The sequence below is a fragment of the Asterias rubens genome, chromosome 11 (assembly GCF_902459465.1).
Source record: "Asterias rubens chromosome 11, eAstRub1.3, whole genome shotgun sequence".
NCBI lineage: Eukaryota > Metazoa > Echinodermata > Asteroidea > Forcipulatida > Asteriidae > Asterias > Asterias rubens.
The window spans coordinates 12,949,093-12,974,952 of NC_047072.1; the positions used below are offsets into that span (position 1 = coordinate 12,949,093).

Sequence of the window (25,860 nt, forward strand, 5' to 3'; positions counted from 1 at the left end):
AAATGATGTTAGTTCACCCCACGTGACCGTGTTTCAGCCAACCAGAATACAGAACTAGCAAGGGGTGTGTTACATGTATTATATAAACAATAATAAAAAGTAGCTTCAAATTTGAGCGACATTTTGAAGTAAATGTTTTCCTTTGTAAACTTTCTTTCACATGAGTACATTTTGGAACCGGTCCAGGAAAAACATTGATTTGCTGGTAATGTGAGTGGCACTCGAGACGTTGATCATGTGAGCACTCTAGACTGAACTCAATCATTCATATCATATCCCAGACGTCTTTTGTGAACTTTTGGCACCATTCCAAGTCCATTGATCAAGCAGAAAATAGCAGTGTTTGCTAAAACGTTTTCAGTGACCAGCAAGTAAGCAGGACCAGTTAATTTGCCGTTGACAACATGGCCGTATACTTCACACGGAGGCAACGAAGGTGCATGCCCCCTGGTCCTTGCCTTTGTGCCCTTGAATGAAATGCTCAAATTTATAATTTCCGCGTTCCTCATCATAGGGTGCCCTTTACCACAGAGAAAATTCAGTGCCCTTTAAAAAATAGTCAGCACTGAACTACCATCCGTACTGTGTGTACCACTGCTTGGAGAGAATTTAGACAAGTGTGCAGGTGTTTTATATCTAGCTAGCGAACCACTGACCACTTAGACTGGGCCCCCAGTCTTTATCCGCAGGTCCCTGCTACTCAGATCCAGTGATTCCATTGGATACAAAGATATCATTATAAACGTGCAGTGACATCAGCTTTCCATAATTATGCCCAAAAAGTACAACCCCTGCTGTCTGCAATAGAATTTGACTGCATATTGAAATGAATGTAGGTCAAAGGTGAAAATACACGCCGGTTTGGAGGCAGGTCTCTGGCGCTATTCATGAGCCTGGAAGTGTGACGTCAGATGTTCAGGCTACAGACCACTTTTAAAACCATAGAGGTAGGACCCTGCACAGAATGGGGGAAACCATGACTTACGCTAAGGTTAAAAATTACCTAAGTTAAAAATTATATAGACTTACTGGTCTCAACACGCTCCACAATCATTTGGCAGATTTTCCCCTCTTTCTAAAGTGCATACTAATTTAATTTCCAAATTTGCATATTTTCAGTTTGATGATTTTTTGCCAACTTTTTGGCCTAAAATCACGTCAACTACTTAAGAAATAACAACTTTTACATCAACTTGATGTTTAATTTGGGTTTTTTTTCCAACAAATCTATAGATTCATTAAATAGTGGAACAGTGTTCCCATACATGTACCCAATATTCTTTATATTTTTGCCGCTGTTATTATTCCTAAATGTAAAAAGCAAAAAAAAATAAATAATAAAAATAATAATTTGACTGGAATTAATAATTTTGTTGTTCGGTAACCATATGCTAATAGGTAAAAATTACCAATATAATTATTTAATATTAAAATACAGTACACTGTATTTTACTTTCTTCATCATTATAACGGGGGAAAAAAAACTGTAAACCAACATACTACATTTAACTGTCTTGCACTCTCATTTCCAAAGAATGCATAAAACGCATTGATATTCTGTAAGTGAAGCAAATTATACAGTTCCTCCACTAGATGACTAGTCTTGATTCAAGTAATTTCTCTTCTCTCTCCATGATCCATTACAACAAGAGGGTGTGCTCTCACCATAGACCACTATGTCCCTTTTCGAATCCGTGGCCCGAGCCAAATCCAAAGCCAAGGAATTCAAAAAGGGCCTACATCACTCATGGAGAGATGTTAATAAACAGAGTAGACCTTGAACCAAGACTACTAGATGATGACTAGGCACACAGTCATGCTTGATAATGTTAATGATGTGGTCAGTGTAGTGGAGAGGTCATTGGTTAGTAGCAAAGTGTGCTCAGGCAGTGGTAGGCTGTGTTCTGAGCTCATTCTTGGCAACCACATTTTCCACATAATCATGTGGTTTCTGCCTCTGTGATAAAAAATCTTTTGTATTTCTCAAATTTTATTACATTTTGGTTTTCATTTTTTGTGGGAATAAATGTTGTAAGGTTGCTCAGCAAAAATTGTATAATGCTTACAATACAAATCCACAATAAGCCTTTGTGATGCTTGCTACTCAAAGGTACTAGAGCTTTTAAAATATAGAATAACATTTCAATAATACTATAGTGTTGCGCATTTTTTATCTCATTTCTTTGTTAGATTTTTAAAATGTTCAGTTTACTTTTACGACTCTATTGTATCATTTCAAACAATAGAATTGAAAAGTAATTATTTAAAAACAACTATTTTGTTTACAGATTAAAACACCAAGTAGATCTGGCTCTATCTGTTTTTTTTTACCATGGATTTTTCATCCCACATGGTTTTATTATTTACTTCATTTTTGATACATTTATAAGAATAATATCTGAAGAGCTTTGGAACAGCATTTCCAATTAAATTATAACCTTTTTGACAATCGTGTAGTTTACAATATTAAAAAACCCAAAACTACTTTATATTCTTTATTATGTTAATTAAAAATGTGATATACAAATTAGCTGATAGTACTGCTTCGGACAGCCCTAGCTGAACAAAATAAAAAATACTATAAATTACAGTATTGCTTATTTGGTTCACCCTTTCGCTTTAGGCTTTTTTACATTGCTGGTTGGCTCAACCTGTCACTTATTTATACAGTGTCCTTTATACATGGCTTTATTAGTAACACCTGGAAATATTTTGTCCTGTAATTTTGCCTCATAGAAAAATATTTATAGACTAAACATATTGTAGGTGTAAACAGGAGAAGCAACTGAGAAGAGAAGAAGCAACTGATAAAATGTGTGTCACAGGTTGCTGTGTGGTTGAATACGATTTCCAAAAATTGAATTTCCTGATGTATTTCAAATATTCTGTATTAAAAATTATGTTACATTTGTTTTATCGGTTTCGTACATTCTCAAATTCTTGGTGATCTGAGTCTGGAGTTAAAGTTGTGATCAATATTGAAATTGAAATCAAACTGTATGATTTTCTTTTCAAAATATTTTTTTTTAAACAGAATAATCCACAAAAAACAATCAAGCCGAAATATCAAGGGATAACACATTAACTGATATTACTCAGTTTGCTTTCATTTCATGGTGAAATTTCCTTCCTGATGTTGCATTGTTGATCGTGGAGCGACCAGTTTCCGAAAGATCTTTAGAATAAAATTACGGTCACTTCCTTCCACACCCAATGACCCAATGCACCGAACCCCCAAAAGAACACCTAAACACCAAAACCCTAGTGTAGTATAGTAGTAGAGTATTTTACACAATATGTTCACCCACCTATAGGAAAAAATTAACGACAATTCCACATAGGGAAAATATCACAGAATGTCCCCGACTAAACTGCGTCACGTCTGGCACGATGATTTAATACACATCGGTGACTGGCACAACAACCATCCATAGAGTACAGTACAACATTACAACACGTGAGAAAAAAAAGACCGGTTCATACGCCGGTCAACTGATGCCGCTGCCATCACCATGAAAGACGGGGGACAACAGAATCAAAACATTGACTACAAACCGGTATTTCTCCCCCAATAATCCCCAATCTGTAATAAATCTAGTACATATATCATCTTTAGTATACTCACTTCTATGTCTCCCCTTGCCAAAACGGTTTTTCATCATTTTCCTGTTTATTTTCACGTGCAAATGACTCCAGTCAGTGTGATCAAAATATTGCTGTCTCGCGTGATCGTGGTACCGGTCGTCGTAGTAAAAATGTGCGTGCGTAACACAAAATCAATACGTGGAATGCCGCCATCATTAATATTCAAATTCCATTGATGTAATACGTAGCGTGCCATATACTCCATATATGGCAGTTGAGGGGGCGTGTCTGGAGCTCAACCGCCAAAACCCGAAAGCTAAAAGGAGGCAGGGGATAAAAGGCGCGCCTTTCTCTCTACGCACAATCAGACAATAATTGATTGATACGTAGTTGTTAACAATAAGAAAACGTCATTAATACTAATTAATTAGTACTAAGAAATTAAATTATTTTTATTGATCAAAAATTGAAAGTTTGATAACTGCATACTATTTATTTTAAATTCGTTTAGTGATTATGAAAAAAAGTTGTTCCTCACAAAATGGAGTGTGCTGTCTGCTGTCGGCTATGTTTTATTTTACAATGTGAGCAAAAATTATTAATTATAATTATCAAAAGTAGGATCGAGGTGTGACTTGGTTGAAATCCGGCTCCACTATACATTTTCGGATGTTCTCTGCATGTTATATTTACTGCACTGTCTAAATTTTGATGTTGTCTTTATTAACTTGTCTTTTTTGTTTTGGAGCCTAATAATATTGTAGGCCTGTAAAAATTAAATTTGTTTTATCTATAGTTGAATATGGTTGAATGTTATGAAAATCTCCATAGGGGGGATTGGAACTATTACTATAGATATTATGGACATGACATCAATGAGCGGCACTTTTTCGACATCTGTGGAAATTTCGCAACGAAATTCGGAGATATTCCGTTTATTTTAAGACAGGAATTTTTCAATGAATTCTTATTCAGGCTTAGTTACAATGACGTCATTTCAGCTGCTAATCCAAAAAGTAATCATCGAACCGATATCGTACGATCGATAATACCGCGAGAGAGATGATAAGGGCGTAGGTAGTATAGCGCCCTCCTTTGGTGTAGCACCGGTCTTTATTTGCTATTTCGGGTTGTGGAGGTTGGAGTGTTAGAAAAGTGTGTACTAAAGTGGCCATTTTCATTTGCAAAGATGGGGTCCAGTTATCGCTTTTTGTCCATTGCTTTGGGGTTGCTATTCTGTGCATCTGGTGTCGTGAAGGTTGTACCTCTTGAGCCAGCCTACAGCATGCAGGTAGGTGAAAATGTCTACACTTGCATTTTGCATTTTTATATTATGTGTTGAAAAATTCAACCATGGAGGAATTCGCGTGTGCTTGTGTGTGTGTGTGTGTAGAATAGAATGGGACAGACTCATGTCTTGTCCTTGAATAGTTCCATCTTTTACTAGCTTCTACGACTATGGGGACTACGTGTGGTGTCCCCCATGTGTTATTGTAAAGAAATGGGTGTGGTTGTGTGTGTGCATAATTCTAATTGATTACTAAAAAATGTACGAAAAAATGGCGCCACCACTTTTCACTATTTTTTACAAAAAGGGATATCTCTGTGTTTTTAGGTAAATTAGATGCTATAAATATTTCAATTTTCATATCGAATGTAAAAGTGGTGGCGCCATACGGAAACTTTTCCCATGATTGGTTGTTGATGCTGCTTTCATGTGTTATTTTTTCTTCTTCTTCAGAGCAGCGCCCTGAAATTGAATGCCACTTTTGCGGCAGATACTGCAAATTAAAAAAATCCATAATTGTTTCTATTAGTATTATTATGTCGGTATGATAACAATTATTAAAATAAGGAATAGACTTATGCCTATGGAAAGGGTTTGCGGTGTCACCATGTCCATGTAATGACTATCTCTGAGTTGGGGTGGTTCTGAAAAGAACCGTTGGTTTCAACTCGACGTTTCGATCAGTATCCTCTGATTGTCTTCTGGAGAAAGGAGGAATAGACTGTTTCAGTAATTCTAAATGCACCTTCTTGTTTAAGTCAAGTTTTTGTCAAGTTTTTAGGTCAAGTTTTTAGGTAGTTTCGTTTTGTTTTGTGAATTATTTAATTTAACTGAGTCTTAATGCATGATCTTTATTGTGTATTTTATCAATCGTTGTATACGGGTTATTGCTATATTATTATAAATACCAATGTTTTCAATACGTTTTTAATGTTCGATCGATCGTTGTTTTAATTGATCACCAGTATTTGTAATAATTATGTAAAGTGCATTGAGATTATTATTATTAGTTGATGTAATGCGCTATAAAAATTAAATATTATTAGTATTAACCCATATACCTTTACTAAAATGGCATTGCTTTTTTTCCCCCGTCAGAAATCTGAATTCAACCGGTTCGTTCAAGTGTTCCCATTTCAATCTTTCACCGGGTACAAGCCGACAGCTGACCTATTCCGTACCGTCGTCGGTGTCCTGGAGCTGTCCTTTGGCTTACTGCTGGCCTGCGGGACCTACGAGTGGCATTGCTACAGCTCCTACGCCCTGCTTGGGATCATGGTAGGTGCCGTCTACACTCTCCTGGCGCTCTCCGATCCGGTGCAGAACGTTCTCATTCCAGCGGTCTTTGGCGGACTCTTGTTCTATCTGATCACTCGTCAAGGTCGTTACAACTCGTAACTGCAGTTTCAAGCCGAGACGAAGAGAGAGGGATGAGTCGGATTTGGTGTTTCGTCGTCTCTTGGGAGGAGGCCATTTTTCATGATGGTGGAGGATACCTTCATTTGGATGGAAACGTTCTCAACAGGAACAACGATCACAAAGTCCGCAGCAGAGCTGTGCCCATTTTGGATATAAAGGGCATTACTAACACATAAAAGGAGCTAATCAGGGAACTATTTGTTATGTTCTATTGATAATATAACCATCAATTTTATTAATTGTAACCAAAGTGTTTACCATTTAATTTTATTTTTATGATGAAGGATCTATCGGGTTGGCTCAGTGGTTTCTTGTCTCAACTTCGTGGACCCCCCCCCCCTGTTCAAATCCCAGACTGGAGCCTTGAATACAATTATAATTTCAGTCCCTGCCTGATTGCGGTGGGTTTTCCTCCCACATCTTAAACTGATATTTCTTCATCGTCTTTTTTGCACAGGTATCTTCAGGCTGACAGGTCACAGAGCTTTTGTCGAGAAATATATTCTTTGAATCAGTGCAAAAGCGTCAAACCTCAATTTTGCATCTTGCATGAAAATGCTCTGTGCAAAAATACTTTTTCCGTGTTTCATCTGGGCTAATTTAATTGTGATATGACATCTCAACATTGCAAATTGGCCCATATGTAAGCGCTATTTAAGAAGATCTGCTGATACAACATTTTTGTATTGACTTGGCGCTATAATGATCCATTCTTTGTATGGATCATTTTGGCTCTGGGTTTTGTTTTTTTAAGCGCTTCCGATTGTAACAATATGCAAGAATTTAATATAAAAGCTTTTTAGTGGGCTTCTGAGATATCTTTGGGTAGATCACAAAGGATGTGAATATGTCCATAAATATACGGGTACCTAATTGTTATCAATATTAATATCCTACATTCAGATTTGTGTTTTGTTGGAAGGTTTGTCATTTCGGGGCCAAATTTCAAGGCTTTGGTTACCGCTGAATTCTGCACATACGATCTTGATTCTGCGCTTGCCTTGTAAGCTTAGAATGCCTAGTAACGTGGAGTACGCACGCGCAGAAACCAAAGTTTGCCGCAAACCTGTGAAATACGCTTGCCGTAAGCACAGAATTCCATACTTCTGTAGGCGCCGATTCTGTGCTTAGGGAAGCAGAGCCATGAAGTTGGGCCCAGATCTGATACTTCCTTCTTGTAAGGGCATTAACATTTTGTACTGGAACATTTGAACACTTTGAGGGCACAAAGGCAATGACCAAGGGGCATGTACTAGCCAGTGTCTGTAAAAACATCAAGCAAGTTTTGGTTCTCAGTACTTTTTATTTTCATTAACATACTTTTTTACCGCAAACTCCTCTATATGTTAATATACTTGCTGATATCGAACTACGAGTACTGTCTGCCACACGAATGACTGGAGAACAGAAATATGTATCACACAAACATCTGGGTCAAAACTAACCTGTTTTGATCCAGATGTGTAGACTTGCTCCAGTCCTTCTGAGTCAGGTTCTAAAAATAAATAGTCGATGTAGCGCCCTCTATCGGTGACTATTGCAAAAAGAGGAATGCCGATTAAGACTGTATTTTTGGAAAAGAAAAGAAGAAGAAAACACAATTCAATCCAAATAGTGCCTTGATGTATGAATAATTTGTTACTATAATACAGTAGATTTTTTTAACTTGATATTATGTTATACTGACTAAATAGGTTCGCAGACATGTGCAATCGGCATAACTAACATTTTACATGGTAGTCCAATTTTGTAGCATATAATTTAGTAAAAAAGTAATCCTTTTGCGCTATAGTTGGTGTGTATATTTTTTCGACCAAGTCAACAAATAAGTCTTAAAAGAAATTAAACATCAAGCTGAGTATTTTTAAAGAATTCTCAAAGAATATTTTTCTTAAAGATATTTACAATATTTGTCAGTATATATGTAAGCAATTTTTGTAGTTCTTCTCTCCTTCTCTCCGTTTGTCTTTCTACACCAAAGTGTTTGGACTTGGGAAAGATTTGAATGCCTGATTTAGTGGTGGGCGATTGTTATTTTAGGCTGACAGCTCTTCGGTTTTCCTTAATTTTGGAAAAAGAGGATATTTTATGAATTTCGGGAGGGTAAGGGTTAAAGGAAACAAGTGAAAGAAAAGGAACTGATTTCGATGTATTTAAGAGTTGTTAAAACAAATCATGTATTCAAACATAATTATTTTGTATGCAGTGGCATTTATTAATCTTCCAAAAATGCCCCAGGGCCTCCCAAGCCATGTTATCCCCATGACAATTAATTTACTTTGTTCTTTTAAGTTGCACCAAAATACTTTGGTGTATGGATAAAAAGCAAAATTAATAAACCATGGGTAGTTGTCAAATAATGTGATGGGGCACAGTCATCTAGTTTGGTTTCTAATTGTGTTGTCAGTTGAGCCTTTGAGGAAGACTCTTTAAAGGGTATTGTACTTTTTCCTAACAAAAAACACAATATCCACAGATATACATTAACCTTACACAGTTTGAAGATTGTGATAGTAGAAAGCTTCCCTTGAAATTTTACTTACTGAGGTGCTGTAGTTTTTGAGAAATGAGTAAAAGTAATCATTTCCATCTCGGTTTTAGCATGTAAAAACGCGTTCACCAGTTATGCTATGGTTTTGGTATAATATCATAACTGGTTAAGGGGATTTTACATGCTAAAATAATTTTGGTCTCATGAGACCAAAACTATTTTGTGACTTGTTTTACTCATTTCTCAAAAACTACACAACCTTAGTTAATAATATTTGAAGGGAAGCTTTCCACTATCATAATCTTCAAACTCTGTAAGTTTAATGTAAATATGTGGACATTTTGAAAAAGTACCCGAATCCTTTAAGTGTCAAAATGTCAGGCTGTAAGCTATTTTTCGTTTTATAATCAACATAGCCGAAATGTGCTAGGTCTCCATGGTCTACTTACTGCATTGTTGTTTTGGAGAGCTTCTCTTACTTGTCTACTTTTCTTTGAATGTTATCAGATGACCAAGTTCTTTCTTCAGGAATCTATTACGGGCTTAATTTTGTATTGATTGAATAAAATTTCATATCAAGTTAGAGAATCAACAATGGTCATACTGTTTGTGTGTATTACTTTGCCTAATTGTTTGTTACATAATCCCCTGGCAGGGTAGAGGGTACATCAAGCCAACCGTCAACCCCCTGGCCCTCCCCGCCCTTTTGGCTCTCCCTCCAATGTTGCCATACTTCAGCACTATTTCAGTCCTCTTCTACGTGTGCTGAAGTACCCTCGCTCAATTCCTCCACTCGACTTTATACAACCATACAATACAATGAAGACGGGTATGTCTGTGGGTCCAACCTGTGCCGGTGAAACGTGAGCGCGCCCTCTCGTGAATATTGTACCAGGAATAATTATTCTAGGGCCTTGGAGTGGTAGTAGCGCAGATTTGGGGGTGGGGCAATGTTGCTTGTGCTAATTTGACTAGAACTCTATCAATATAAATAATTGTTGATTCAAGAAAGTTATAAGCTTGCATTTATGATAACAATTATCTTAATAATTTTAATTGCACAACAAATCCGCCAGTGGGATCACTCCGACGCGTCGGGGTGATCCCACGGGCGGATTTGTAGGCTAGGCTTCAAACAAGGTTGCAACAATTAGTTTGAGTCGTTCCAAAAGTGTCCAGTGGTTTTAAATGTGTTAACATTCCCCTACAAAACGAGGTTGACAACAAAGTACACGGAGAGGTTTTAATTTAAATCACAAACAGCAACGTTTAAATTATTTATTTAATCCATTAATACTCTTAATCTGAAGGCACATTGGTAACAATATTAATTAATTTCAGTATTTCGGGGAGAAAATGGCACTTATCTTTAATTAGCACAGTTTTTAAAATAATTCAAAATAAAGTCACAAACAAAACCATCCCTTGTAAGGAAAGACTCCAAAACAATGAAAAGAGGTTTGACGTAATAATTTTTTTTACCAATCAGAGACAAAATGCCTGCTAGAAATTAGCCTTAGGCCCATACAACAAAATAAACTGATGTTATTTTGTGTTTCTCTTAACTTTTTCAAAAAGTATAAGAAACCACCAGCATATGTGGCATTACCATCATTATTGTCAGTCTGAACTAAATTTGTTCGAAACACTGATTTAATTTTGGACACTCTCCTTTTTTTCTTCTTCTTTTTTTGCCCGTGCTTCTCACAATAAAAAGCAAATCCGCGTTTTACATTTCTCAAGAAAACAAAACAAAACAAAAACAAAGTAATAAGTAATAATAAATAGAAAGCCATATTGATATAGTACTGATACATTAAATTTATGACTGTGAATGATTGGCAAAATTGAAAAACCTTCATCAAAATTAACTTTAAAATTTCCTGACAAAACAAACAATAACTCTGGAATTATTATTATCATAAGTATAGAGTCACACTTAGCTGCGTAATATAATTCAAATTGTAGTTTCAAACCCGCATTCTCAATCAACAATAGTACTGATTAATAATAATGGCATGAGATAAAAGGGAAACGCACTAGCTTGAACCAATAATATAAATCGACACGTACGTCGTATGAGTACGTCGTAACGTTTTGGAAGTGTTGGATTGCGTATATATTTAAGAAGATATCTATCAGTGAATGAATGGGATTTGTACATTGAGACCAAATTAAACAAAGACATCATGCAGTAGGCTTCGTTTTTGAATTGGCAGGACACCAAAGCATTTTGTCCTTGGTAAAGGGCAACTTATGAGGAAAATGTAAATATCTACTGCTACTGGAGTATTAGGGCACCAATCTAACCAGGGGGCACGTTGCCCGTGAAGTAGTTGACACTTATTAATACATAATCACGCAATTTGCCCCCCCCCCCCACCCCTTAGAATATTCAGTCCCATTATACCGACTTGACATAGTTGTCTGTTGAAACGCAGACTGGAACTGTCGTGCATATGTACAATGTAGATGGTAGAGTTATCAACGGGGTTAAATTTTGTCCCTGCACTATCGGCATATTGCGCACATTATTCCTGCGCTATTGGCAAACTGCGCAAAGTATTCATGCACATTAGATCATGGGTTGCACATGACGTCATTGACCACCATCTTTGAACTAGTTCGAGTCAGAAACTAAGATTGACAACATGGTATTGTCGCAATGTTTGCTTATTAACAGTTCCATGAAAGTGGTACTGGCTGAGAGAAAATGACAAAAGGTAGAAACATCAATACAAAAGTGTAAACAAAAATTCTGGCAAAAGTCTCAAACCCATTGTGACCTATTTGCTAACAACTAACAACTTTTTGAAACAACTTGTTTATGATTAGAAAAACCGTATCCAAATACTCGATTAATTATTAATAAACTTTGGTCTCCGAGTAATCAAGAATAACTTAAAAGATTCATTCAATAAATTAAAAAAAACACTCAATTAAAATGTGATAAATGTATACAAAATATGCAGCGATAGTTACAATTAATGTAAATAGTAGAATCAATCAATAAATATATTAATCTGTGTATATCAACAATTTGACCAATATTTTATACAATCTTCATCGAAATGTTACATTCAATATTTTCTGGGGAACCATAAAGGCACATTATACTTAACCATTCCTCTAAGCGACTGAAAACACTTACAGAACATTACAAAAATTGTCACTCTAAAGGCAAAACGGCCCGACGAAATAACGGACCCGCTTAGCTGTGTAATGCCAGGCGTAGGGCCTAAATGACACAGTTTCATAGAGCTGCTTAAGCAACAAATATGCTGAACATTTTTCTGCTAAGTAGAAATGGGCAGAGTACCAGGCACAAATTGAACATGCGACATGGTAGTTTGGCTGGTATTCTTATTCTGGTTACCATAATTTTGTGCTTAAGTAGCCCTATGATATAATATTGGGCCCTGCAGGTCGATTTCACAAAGCCATTATTGTCACAGCAAGCCAAATTTCCAGTATTACGTGCTTTGTATTGTGACATCATACTTTACAAAAAACAAACTACGATCGATCTTAGCTCTTCGGAAATCGGCCCCTGAAGGATGGGCCAAAGAAAAACTGTCACTCGACCTATACTTGAGGGCGCTATACTCAAGTGGAGTCACGTGCATAAAACCTAAACATTCTGCTCAACTCAGAACCGTTTTGCTCAGAATTTTCTGAACAACGTTTTCGATTTTGGTTGCATGGGACAAGAGTTGACCGGGCATAAACTTTTCTCGTTTCACACTAAAGTCTTCAGACTCCCTGGCTCTACTGTACACAATGGCTGCATTTGGGTTTTCGCTCTCGCTTGGACGAATCACTGATTTAATATCCGAGGAGCTGGATTTAGTTTCGTTTTGAGGGTGGTCCGCCTCGTTAACATGGCGAGGGAAGACCATCTCCTTTTCCTTGGGAAAGTTGGCTGTGTCAATTGCCTCGTAGCTCGCTGGGTTACCAACAATGTATTTCATACCGTTGTTTGAGGTTGTGACAGGGACGAGAGGGGGCGGTAGACCCTTTCTCTTCTGCGCCATGTTAGTCTCGGTGATTCTTTTATTGCTATCCCCTTGCTCTGCTAGCTTTGTACCTCCTCCTCTATGTGACCTTACTGGGTCCAGGCCCTCCTCCCGTGCGTCGTCACTGCTTGAATCGTTCACCGGACTCCTCTCTCCGGTCTGTCCAAAATAATCAGCCACGTCGGTGCTCACCAAATGATTCGTGTAGCCGTGGAACTCCGACTTGATCTTCTTGAACGGCGGTGGGGAGACGGAATCCGTGGGGGAGGACGGTGTTGGTGACGGGGACAAGTTCGCCTCGTCCGTGGGGTCATACACGTACCCCTCCTCGAGGTGGGATCGCTTGTGGAGTTTCAGGTGTACGTACTGGGTGAATTTAGCAGGGCAGAGCTTACAGTTGTAGGGTTTCTCACCGTTGTGCAACCTCATATGGGTCTTGAGGTTACTGGTGCTGCTGAAGCACTTGTTGCATACGTTGCAGCAGTGAGGCTTCTCCCCGGTGTGGACTAGGTAGTGCTTCTGGAGGTGGGCGTACTGCGTGAACCCCTTGCTGCAGACCTCACAGCGGAACGGTCTCTCCCCGCTGTGTACCCGTAGATGTACTTTCAGATTGGACAGCTGACCGAACACCTTTTGGCACACATTGCACTCGTACTGGATCTTGCCATTTTTTCTTGGGAGCGGGTACTCCAGAGATTTGTGGCCGTAGTCCGGGTTGATGGACCTCTTGCGAATCAGCTTGTAATCCGTGCTGGTTGTTGATTCATCCTCCGTTTGAGGTGTTGTTGTGTTGGGCTGGAAGTTGTTGGCACTAGTGAACGAGGTTGGGGAGGAGTAGATTGGTGAGCTAGCGTTGAGAACAACGTTTGGGTTGATAGTGGCTACAGGTGCTGAGCAGGCTGGTAGAATTACTCTCTTGATGTTCCTGTCTTGTGTGTGTGTCGAATGGAGACGTGAGTCGAAGGGAATCATGGATTGGGTCGGTAGCATACCACTGTGCAAAGTCGTCCTGACTAGGAGAGGATTGTACATGTACTGAGGTAAGATGAAGGGTAGCCCGTGGTGCCGGCCGACTTGCAGGGGGATCGGGTGGGGGATGAGCACCCCTGCCTTGCTAGCCGCATCAGCGATGTGCTTCGGGATCTGGTGGTGGGTCGAGTTGGGCTTCAACTCGGCCCTGCTCTGAGGCATAGCACCGGTGGCTCCCTTCTGGACGGGTGAGGTCTGCGGACTGGTCATGCGATGGCTGAAGACCAACCCCGTAGCAGGGTTAGAAATCACAGCCCCCATGGGTACGGCGGGGAGGTGTGACGGCCGTTTGGTTGGTAGACTTGGGTAGTCGGCAGGTACGGGAGACGGGGAGGATGTGGGTGGGGTGATGGTTCTTCTACCGGCGGAGGAACTTCGAGAGGACATGCTGAAGTCTAGGACTTTGTCTTCTTCTTGTGTGTCATTCAATTCGTTGATACTCGAGTCACATCCTACATAAAGGCAAATAGTAAGAACATTGTGTGTTGAGGAAGAGAAATATAAGCGATAATAATTAAACTAGACGTATGGTCAGGCCTGATACTCCACGGAGGCAACAAAGGCGAGTGCTTCCATTGCTACAGTAGACATTTACAAATTCCTCGTAAGGTGCCCTTCACCAAGGAGAAAATTCCTTGGTGCCCTTGCCCTTTCTAAAACGAAGCATACAGGCCTGAATAACTTTGTTTTCTTAATGTCCCTTTAAAACTTCTGTAGACGTTAGCAAAGTTTCTTTCAAGATAACTTGCTGACTTGGTGCCTCTTAATCGCTTCAGGTGACAACGCTTGTAGGTGTCTGTTAAAAAACAGATGGTATTACTTTCACATCACGATATTGCGTTTTGCTGTTTACTCTTTACATAAAACGAAATTGATTTCCATTTTGACTTAATATTATACAGTGTCAAGTTTGTTTAATGAAGGAATAGAAACAAACATTATTTGTTGAGGGTTTTTTGTGAGCAGTTCGCCGTTTCTAGTTACAAAAATGTGCAATGTTCAATGTTTGCCTAAGCTGCTCTATTCGCATACTACCTCTCTTTTCGTTGTTTCGTTTTGAATTGTCGTAGTATTTGTTTACAAATTCGTGTTATTGACGAGAGTTATTTAATGAAAGCCTTTTCAAGAGAACATTAATTTGTTTCGCTTCAAACTTACCTCGAACGCAAAAAACATTTACAATCAGGCCAATCATAATCGTGATTAGTATTGCAAACAGAGTTTGAAGAACATCTTAACGAAATGAAACTGGTTGCACCCTCATCCCTAGACAACTTTCGTGTCATCAGTATAGGTTGAATTTAGACGTGTGTGGGGGTGGGGATTGGGGTGTTGGAGGCGAATCGTCGCACACTGTTTCACAACCAATCAGTTTCCTTTTTTTTTGGGGGGGGGGCATTTTTATGGCTTCAGTTTCAGTTTATTTCAGTTGCGTTTTGCTGTTTACTCTGTACATAAAACGAAATTGATTGCCATTTTGGCTTCAGACGAAAGGACGGAGCCTGAAGCCGAATCCAAAGTCGAAGCTGCCGTGGTTTCAAAAAGGGCCAAAATAGTCTGGCCTCGGCATCCTTACCTTTCTCGCCCTCCGTAACGGCCTGCATGATAACGGGTTGTTCCAGTCTTCTCTGGAACTCCGTACAGTACCATACCAGTAACTCCGTGCCCTGTCGTATCGGCTTCACGGTGTAGAAGTAGATATCGGTGTCGAACTGGCAAGCGACGAGGTTCTGATCACAGGCCGAGTTGGCCGGGTTGACGTGCCGCATCCAGTTGCTCTTCTGCGGGTCGAATCCATCGATGTAGTGGATGAACTTCTGGTTCTTATAGATCTGTTTAGAATAATAGGACAAGTTTTTAAAACTTATTCACCACTTTTCTAGCGTGAACTAGGCGATCTAGGCTGTGCTATGTCATGAGGACACGTGTGACATTAAAGGGACAGGTTGCAATGGATCGGGCGAGTTAATTGTTCTTTGAAAATATTGAAATTGTTCGTTTTCTTACAAAATGCATATGGTTAGAAGGATGTTTTCCAAGTAAAATATAATAATCTTGGATAGTTTGTGCGCTTTGTAAATGTTAAAACGAGCCACACAAAATAAATATGCCTCGAAATTTCACTGTTTTCGTTGTACGGCGTAAAACATGGCACGCTATTTTGTGGTGGAGTCAAATTGTCAGAAACTGGCAGACCGTTAACTACAAGGAAAACCGTAAAATTTCGAGGGATTTGTGTGTAGATCATTGTATTCTACTTTAAAAAAAAAAGTACAGGGCCATGTGGCTCTATTGACAACTCCTCAAAACATATCTTACCCGCCAGAAGTACTTTCGATTAGCGTCACGAGGTACCTCTTCCTCTCGATAGATCTGACCGACCAGTGGACCGAAGCGAGTCCCCTTGGGGATGTAGCCTATTGCACCAACACCCACGATCTGAAAACAATCATTGTTGTTTGTAATACTTTATTTCTCCATTACAAGTTCAATGAAATTGCACACACACAAATAGTTTTACATGCAGCACCATGTTAAAGTTATCATGGTACTGTGTATTAGTACTGTGCTGCCACATGAAGTGCCACATGAAGTTGTGTGCTTTCAGTTGCTTTCAGATGCTTGGTTTCGGGACCTCAAATCTAATTCTGAGGTCTCGAAATCAAATTCGTGAAAAATTACTTCTTTCTCTAAAACCATGTTACTTCAGAGGGAGCCGTTTCTCGCAATGTTTTTATTTTATGTTTTATTATCAACAGCTCTCCATTGCTTGTTTCCAAGTAAGTTATAATACTAACAATTATTTTGAGTAATTACCAATAGTATCCACTGCCTTTAAAGTTGAGGCATGCTTTATGTGTAAATATGTCTCTGTTCTAAATTATAACAACTTGTTATGAAATGCAAATAGGGAAATATGATCCACTTCGCTATAAAGTCATTTATTTGGCTTTCACTTCCCTCCGAATGAAGTGTCAAACAATTTTATTTACAATGCGGAGATCGGATTGGTCGGATCGAATGTTTCTGTTTCAAAAAATACTTATGATTGTTTGTTGTTCTTCTTTCGGTGTAAGGTTTCGGTGTTGGGTTTATAGTTAATATATTGCGGTAACAAAATATTAACGAACTGAAAGTAGTTGACTCAGCAAAATAAAAAGTAATTAAATAATGTTTATATTAATTCTTTTTTTTTACAGAAATAATTTCGGTATGTACCATCTCTGACTTACACACGCCTGTATGCTTCGTTTTCGAAAGGGCAAGGGCACCAGGCTATTTCTCCTTGGTAAAGGACACCCTATGAGGAATGCAAATTTCTACGGGATCATTTCAATGGCACCAAGACAATGAACCGGGGGGCCCGGAAGCAATCGCCTTCGTTCGTTGCCTCTGTGAAGTATCAATTGGGCCTAGTTTATTTAGTGGATATTTTAAGCTGTGTACCAGGTACCAGTAAGTGCCTGCATCAGGAATTCCATAGACTTCACTAGTCTCAATCCCGTGCCAGTCGCCAGAAAACTCTTGTTTTGTGGTGCTCTGCATTCCCCACAACCTATAGACTTGATTCAAGTCCCATTCTCGTGTGAGAGGTCCCTAAGCTATCACCTCAACTTACTAGAAACAACCCCGTAGCATACAGTAGAGTGCGCGCTCGCCGTCAAAATGTAGTCCCGAGAACAGGTTTTGGAATGCAGAGTATCACAAAACAGTTGTTTCCTGGGGATGGCACGGGATTGGGACTTGAGTCAAGTCTACCCACAACCTGTCACGTTCCGCACTCAGGACAACATTTTGACGGAGAGCGCGCACTGCTATACGGCGTGTTTGCTTGTTGGCGCGATATGCCTATAGGGACCTCTCCCACGAGAACGGGACTTGAATCAAGTCTAGGAAGTCCAGAGCCATGTGGCTCTATTGTATTATGTGACGTCACAGATCGCCTAGTATATAGACAAGCGCAATGTCACCCGGAACTGGAGGCTGGAATATTCGACTTATACAATAGCGCCCATCTCAACTGGTTTCAAAGGGCTAGACTAAGGTATCGAGCGGGGAAAACCCCTCCTATAGAAAGGCGCTTCAATGAATGAATTACGAAATGAAATGGCATCAAGAACTCCTATGAGTAAGAGTGACAATTTCTCTCTCTTATTCGAGTGGTGTCAGTCTCGCCCATTACGTCCAACCCAAACGTGTCTGGAAAAAAAACATTGTGTGTCATAAACCATTTTGTCAGAACCATTGTGTTACGACAAAGGAATAATGTTCGACAAACCATGTCGGACATGACAGGGCCAAAACGAAGTTTGAAAGTTCAGCGTATGAGTGCTGGACGACTTTTGTAGACATTGTGATACATACACATTTTTAGGCACAACTCTCCTCGAGTAATGTTATCATAATTGTATTAAAATTGTCCATATCCTTTCTTAACGGAGTAAGAAATGAAATGTATTTGTGGTATGTAATCAAACAGTCACAAAGCAGGTGAACCAGTGAAATGACAAGCCTATATAGTCTGCTGGCTATTCACTGAAAAGGTTAAACCCTGTATTCTATTGTGATTAGCTTATTGTATACAAATCATATCTGGGGATTTTTCTGGCATACTTGCAGTCTTACTTCACCACTTTCAATGCTATTGTCACTTCTATTATTGTGTTCCCTGCTTTACAAACAGAATGCGCGTCATCTTACGTGAACTCTGCGGTTTGTGGAACAATTGTCCAACACATTATGTGTATGATCTCGTCGCTGGAGAATGTTTGTTTACTTTGAACTTATCTTGATTTTCTTGTCACAAAGTGAAATGACTCATTATTTCTCAGAAAGAGACTTATTTATTGTCGTCAACAAACACTGTTTATCAGCAAAATTCAAGAGTTGAGTTTTCTGCCAAACAATTTGTATAGTAATGGGGCTATACGACAACAATGTTGATGTATGGTCTAATATTTGTTTGCTTTAAATTTGTGGGTTTCTTATGATTGTGTCGTCTGATTTAATAGCGGAACAATTTTACATTAATGTTTCTTTTTAAAGGTTTAATACTCGATTTGTAAGTATGAAAACAAAAATATTCTTGTCTGAAAGCTTACTAAGCAGATTTATTTTTTACTAGCAACCATTTTTCTGTGAAACATTTTGCTGGCTGAAAATGAAGTCGTATTATAGAAAATCTGTATCTGAACACCTAGACAAAATATATTTGCAGTGTGTGGGTCATATGATATATTATTGGGTATCTTACAGGTATAACCATGAGGGTACAACCATAATACAGTGCAGTATGAGCCTGAAGAGCCGGTGTGGTATCAGCGTGTCGAACAGGAAACTCTGCTTTGTCTTGACGACAGCAGAGTTTACTGTTCGAACGTCGAGACTACATAGGTTCCTCCCAGAACCTACACTTCTCCTAAAAGACCTTATGCACATGACGTCATTTCAGTAGGGCGTCCTCACCTAGAGGTCAAAAGGAGGTTGTTCATTGGCCAATACTGTGCGCCGCGCGTACAAATCCGTGCGTCTCGATTGTTTCGTCACCGTTTTTCCTCTAAGATGGCGGCTGGATGACGTCAATGCAAAAGGTCTATACATGATTGTACCCAAAAGGTATATTATTATTATATTTCTAGTTTGTATAGCTCTGGCTGATTTGATTATAATTCTAAGATCTATATTTGAAATAAAACAAAACTGTCATTACCTGTTCATCTCGCTGGATGTAGTTGAGATTTCCAGGCAACGAGGCGGCGGCCCGACTTTCTTCAGCGTCGTCCTCGCATGGTTTATCACCCACAACGTAGATACATTTCATCTGGTACTCGGCCTCGTCCAAGTCGACCCATTCAGTGTTGTCATCCTCGCATCCCATCTTCAAACAGTGTGTGTTAGCCTGTAGAAAGCAAAACAACCAGACCAAAAACAAATCACAATCATAATTTTTGAACAGAGTTACAGGATTCTCCTGAAGTCGATCAGAGCATACTGATCGAAACGTTGAGTTGTTTAAGCCACCAGCCGTCGATTTCACCAAACTCTTCTTAACTTAGGATTAATCTTAGGACTTAGGACGGGTTCAGTTCCGTATCCAAATACGTAGGACGCAATGAACTCATCCTAAGTTAGGACGGGTTACTCGTCCTAACTCGAGATAGGATTGATCCTAGCGTTTCGTGAAATCGCCTGCAGGGCCCAATGTGCTGCTAAGCACACAAATTTGCTTAGCATGAATTTTCTTCCTTCTTGATAAAACAGTATTACCAACCAAATTTTCACATGATTTTCTGGATAAGCAAACAGCAGCTGAAAGCAGAAAATTTGGTTGGTAATCCTGTTTTCATCAAGGAAGAAAGTACATGCTTAACTTTTTTTTTTTTTGCTTAGCAGCTCTATGAAATTGGGCCCTGTTCCGCCCAGAATACTTAACTCAACAACCCTCTCTTTAGATCGGGCTTTTGAGTCATCGACGGCCAGCTACGTCAACCCTACTTTGTTTAGTCTGTGGAGAGAATCTTCCTCGACAACGAGCCATTGGCTGTTACCGTAAACTCTCTCTTGGGGAAACATGTAGTGATTTGGGTTCGAATGCTGGCTGGTCGTAGCAGATCCGTGCTGAAACGATGTGCCTCGCCTATTGAAATGAAGCTGGTGGGTTCGAATCCATGTGGGGGATTTCCCTTCAACTGATGACGTAACAAAGATGCGTCACTTGGCCGCATAAGGAAACTTCATTTGGGTAAAATCTACATGTTATTATAATGAATGTACAGGCCTAATCCTTCACGGAGGCAACGAAGGCGATTGCCTTGCTGCCCGAGAAATGCTCCAACAGTTTCTCCTCCATAGGGTGCCCTTTACCAAGGAGAAAATGCCTAGGTGCCCTTGCCCTTTCAAAAATGAAGCATTCTAACAGGCCTGATGATAAGCATTTCTCGTAAAACTGTGAGTAAATAATCCCACTGGTTGGTTGTAACTATTCGCTAATCCTTTAGTTGTCGAACACCAAACAATTCCTCATTGTCAACCACCTAAAAGTTACCTTCGATATTAATCAGTGCGAAAGTCGAAACTGTTCTTTAAATAAATCCTGTAAAAAAAACAGCTCGAACCATCCTCAGCTGGACCCAACGAAACGAAAGTCTTTGCGGGATCTCTCTCTTACTCGTGAATGGGTGACTATGCAAATTGGACGGGGAAAATAATTCCCCCGTGAAAAAATACATCGCTCTGTTTGACGAAGACAACAGACGCCGGGGTTAGTTTCACTTTCAACGGCAATACTTCATTGACTTCCCGCTTCGGAGGACTTGTGTTTACGGACATTTTTGTAAATAGAGAACGTGTAAAAGTCTTTGTTTAGTTTCGCTTGTAAGGAGGGGGGGGGGATGAGATATATTAGAGTAACCAGTTTGTGTTATATCTACGTATTGACACACAATGAACAGCTATACAAGTGTTGATTCTGCATTTCTTTTTTGAAAAGTCATAGGGTGAGGCGGTGTCGCATAGTATTGTTTTAGATGACAGAGCTTGTTGGCTCTTCATGAAAAAAAGATCACTATGAAAAACACAACGATACTTTTTAATATTAATAAAACAAATTTTGGCAACAAAAAAAAACACCGAAAATAAAAATTGTTAACATTTTGTCTATAACCATGTTATAGAAAAACGTGTTTTTTGTTGTTGCATTAATTACACAATCTCAAAAACACAAAATACGAACCTTTTGATAATCAGATTTTGTTAGTAAAACATACGTATTAGTTAAAACAACTTTTGTTTCCTTAGGAAAAAACATATTGTTTATTCGACACACAATAAAATAGCTCACCGAAAGGTACAAAGTGAATCGCTGTCGGTATACGAGGTGACCACTTGGTCACGCCGTACCCCGGGGTCGATTTCACAAAAAGTTAGTAAGAGTCCTAATTATTATATATAACTTTACTATAAGTCCTAAGAGATATTAAAAACTTAAAGGCAGTGGACACTATTGGTAAATACTCAAAATAATTGTTAGCAGAAAGAACCTTACTTGGTTACAAGTAAGAGAGCTGTTGATAATATAAAACATTATGAAAAACAGCTCCCTCTGAAGTAATGTAGTTTTTGAGAAAGAAGTTATTTTCAACGAATTTGATTTAGATTTTGCGATCTTTAAATCAAGCATCTAAAATCAAGCATATAAAAGCACACAACTTCGTGTGACAAGGGTGTCTTTTCATTATTATCTCGCAACTTCGACGACCAATTGAGCTCAAATTTACATTTGTTTTCCTTTTTTTCATAATTTATGTTGAGATACCTCGAATGAGAAGACTGGTCTTTGACAATTACCAATAGTGTCCAGTGTCTTTAAGGCTAACCCTACGAGTAACTCGTCCTCTCTTGAGCAGACTAGTCTTAACTCTTTGTAAAATCCACCTCAGTGGTCGATTTCACAAAGAACCTGGGACTATAAATTAGGACTACTCCATATGAGATATTAAAACCTTATGGCTTGTCCTAAGTTTGGACGAGTAACTCGTCATAACTAGAGATAAGACTACAGTCTTCACTCTTGGTGAAATCCACCCCAGGCCACTTCGTACTAATACTTCACAGTGGAAATGGTCTGGCAACGTGTAAACGGCCTCGCCATCTATCCAATCTTTCAAACACATTCCACGAAACTGATAGTTCCCAAGATAATGTTCTTTCCCCGTTTATTTTATTTTATTTTAATTCTTTGGACAAAACAATAAAACAAAGAGCACAGGCCGTTCAACTGTCATCAGAAAAGATGTGCCCTCCCAGACCTAGCTCATAAAAAGTTCACATTATATATACTACACATTAAACACTCGAAACAAAACATTGCAGTAAACAAAATATATAAGGAAAAAGCAATTACACGAACGATATACACAAGAACTACCGTTGTGACGTTCTCCTTATAAAACCATTACGTATGCCCAGTGTAATTTCCAATGTGGTGTAAATAAGTAGTCTTACTACAATCAACTAGTTTTAAAACAACAAACGCCATGCATGCGCAAGTTAATTTTAAATAATTAAGTGTTTAACATACCTGATCCCGTGACAACTCTCCGACGACTTGACAATAAGTCCCGTGCAAAACCGCTTTCCCCATCACATTTAAACTAATTCCTGTTTCAGATAGCTTTACTTGGCCTAAATTCGTCCTTTACATACGACATGAGCTGTTGTGTGAAACGAACTGCCCTGTCAATAACAAAAAGGTTTCGAGTTTTGAACACATCTCACGACATTTAGTGATGGTTATTTCCTTCTCGCGGCCAGCACACGAATTGCAGAACACAACAATGAACTCACAGTGCCACACAAATGCATGACTCGTGCTGTCACGCTTCGATGCACAAAACTTTCCCAGATTTCGTTAACAAAAAAGACATGATTTTTATGATCTCATATGTATTGACGACTGTTTGATGTATTCGTGTAGTAATTGCAGGTAATAGTCAATGTTTGACATCAGAGCAAAATCGAGCAATTTCGCTTTTTCATTATTTTGTACGTATACGGAACTAATCTTAAATAATCATTGACCAATTGGAAATAAATTATACAAGCACCTTTGGGAGTCACATTGTTACTGGGCCACTTTTACTATAGATTACAATGGGGACACATAGGGAAAATAATGTGGGAATTCTGCTTTAAATGATACAATAATGGAGTTCGGCATACAGCCAGAGATGTGTCTTGCAAAAAATGTTTGGCTAATATTATGGTCATTACCAAAAGTAATGTAAAAGTCATTTTACCCTCCCTTCAGCCGTCGATTTCACAAAACTCTTCCTAACTTCGGATTTAATTCGGATTAAATACATAGGACGCATTGAACCCATCCTAAGTTATTTTTTAGGACCAGTTACTCGTCCTAACTCGAGTTAGGATTAATCCGAGCGTTTCGTGAAATCGGCTGCTGGGCCCGTTTGGTAATTGTCAAAGACCAACATCATCCCTTGGTGAATCTAAACATCATATGCATACTATAACAAACTTGTGAAAATTTGGGCTAAACTTGTCATCGAAGTTGCAAGAAAATAAGGACAGAAAAAACGCTCTCTTTGTAGAGTTTTGTGCTTTCAAATGCGAGAAAGGCTTCATTCCTGAAGCCTTTTTCAGAGTAAATTTTTGTTGTGTCAAAAACCAGTGTTCCCACTTAGTGTATCTCAGCATCTGCACAAAATAACAAACCTGTGGAAATTTGAACTCAATTGGCCGTCGACGTTGCGAGATAATAATGGAAGAAAAAAAACACAGTGGCACACAAAGTTGTGTGCTTATTGATGCTTGATTTCGAGACATCAAAATCTAACTCCGAGGTCTCGAAATCAAGTTCAAATATTATTTTAGTGGAAAGTTACTTCTTTCTCGAAAACTATACGTTACTTCAGAGCCGTTTCTCACAATGTTTTATACTATCAACCGCTCTCCATTGCTCGTTACCAAGTAAGTTTTTTTTGCTAACAATTATTTTGAGTATTTACATAGTGTCCAGTCCCTTTAAAGGTCATCTCGTTCAATGGAAACACAAGTTGCCCTTTAAATTAGAAAATTAATGGGGCGCTGGTTGTACCGTCCATATAAACGATTCATATGCAGAGTATAGTTTCATGAATTTCTCCCTCTGAGCACAAGGTAACTGAATTATTTATTTATATATTTTGACTGGTTGATTCACGGGTGAAGACGATTTTACTGTCATAATATTTTAGTTTCATGGATAAATTATTCCAAAAGTCTACGTGGTGCGCTTTATTCTTTTGCCGACACACGTGCATACGTCTGCTTCCTGATCCAGTACAAATTCATTAAATATAAGTCGTCTTTTGTTTCAAACAATGAAACGCGGCGGGTCTGCATTTTGTTTATGTTTTAAGCATTAAGAAATTATAACAACAGACGTTAAATAGTTAATCCTTCAAAAGCTATCAAATTTGCACCAAGGTCGCTGCTGTTGGTTTGAACTCTTTAATATCAGTGGGATTAAAATTGAATTGAACTGTTGATACAACTATATTGCATTTTTGAATAAAAATTTGCTTTGACATCGAGGAGCTGGTCGGACCTCATTTTGTTAAAACAAATTATATAATCATCAGGACCACTGAACTGTATGGACTGCACAATATTGAAGGTTTACGCATTAGGTAAAATAAAAACATGTTTAGCGCTCCTGTCCGCTTCCTAATAAGAGGCCGCCTCCTTTTGGGGTTTTTTTCTTCTATTTTTGTTTTACGAAGAATAGCATACATTTTAAGGAAATCAGACGAACAAATAAAAGCCGATTGTGTTTTAAAATGTGTCGGCGGCCATTTTGAAAAAAAAAGGAAAGAAAAAAAGGCCCTTCTCCTTCCTTTTTTCAAAAAGGCAGGAAGCTAAGCATGTTTATTTTGTTTAATGGGCCATAGGAACCGTTTTGTTGGGTCATAGCTTGGTTTTTAGTCAACTTAATGCTGCTTTATTGAGCAAATTACCAAGAAAAGATACAATCAAAGTTACATGTGGAAGTCTCAGTCGAATATTATGGTGTCTATAAGAAAAATAGCAACGGCGGGTTACCAACCGCATCTCTGGCCGCAGCTTTCAGAGACGGACACCACGGACATTTTGGGTCACAACAAATTGAAGGACTTGTCAAAAGTGTAATTATACTAACAAGAAACCTGTCATGATTGAAAGAACAACTAAATGGTGGTTTAGACCCAACCCACTATTGCTAAGCAGGATTTTTCGGTGCTTATCAGAATTTGGCCCTGGGCCCATCTTCATAGAGCTGGTTAAGCAGAAAATTTTGCTTAACAATTTTCTGCTACGCAGAAATGAGCAGGATACCAGCCACACATTTTGCATGTGACATGGTAGTTTGGCTGGTAACCTTGATCTTGTAAGAAACATTTTGTTTCGCTTAGCTACTTTTTCTGCTTAAGCAGCTCTATTAAATTGGACCCTGGTGGTTTCAAACATGGCCAAACAGATTTTACTATTAATTA

General features: G+C 38.8%; 3 protein-coding genes across 3 annotated transcripts in view; 1 reads left to right on the plus strand and 2 right to left on the minus strand.

The window, feature by feature from the left end:
- LOC117296857 (low density lipoprotein receptor adapter protein 1-like) overlaps positions 1-3,732 on the minus strand; it is a 31,024-nt gene extending 27,292 nt beyond the window's left edge. Inside the window, exon 1 of the mRNA XM_033779941.1 lies at positions 3,626-3,732. Coding sequence (XP_033635832.1) covers positions 3,626-3,662 — 37 coding nt within the window. The 5' untranslated portion in view covers positions 3,663-3,732. The remainder of the gene's footprint in view (positions 1-3,625) is intronic.
- A 978-nt stretch (positions 3,733-4,710) lies between these two features.
- On the plus strand, positions 4,711-7,376 carry LOC117296976. Its single transcript, XM_033780079.1, has 2 exons — positions 4,711-4,876; positions 5,972-7,376. The coding sequence occupies exons 1-2, from the start codon at positions 4,775-4,777 to the stop codon at positions 6,269-6,271; spliced, it is 402 nt and encodes a 133-aa protein (XP_033635970.1). The 5' UTR covers positions 4,711-4,774; the 3' UTR covers positions 6,272-7,376.
- Positions 7,377-10,030: 2,654 nt separating this feature from the next.
- Positions 10,031-25,860, minus strand: part of LOC117296654 (PR domain zinc finger protein 1-like) — a 28,484-nt gene continuing 12,654 nt past the window's right edge. Inside the window, exons 2-5 of the mRNA XM_033779680.1 lie at positions 19,539-19,727; positions 16,148-16,267; positions 15,405-15,660; positions 10,031-14,280 (exon numbers count right to left, since the gene is read on the minus strand). Of these exons, the coding sequence (XP_033635571.1) occupies positions 12,428-14,280; positions 15,405-15,660; positions 16,148-16,267; positions 19,539-19,727 (2,418 nt within the window). The 3' untranslated portion in view covers positions 10,031-12,427. The remainder of the gene's footprint in view (positions 14,281-15,404; positions 15,661-16,147; positions 16,268-19,538; positions 19,728-25,860) is intronic.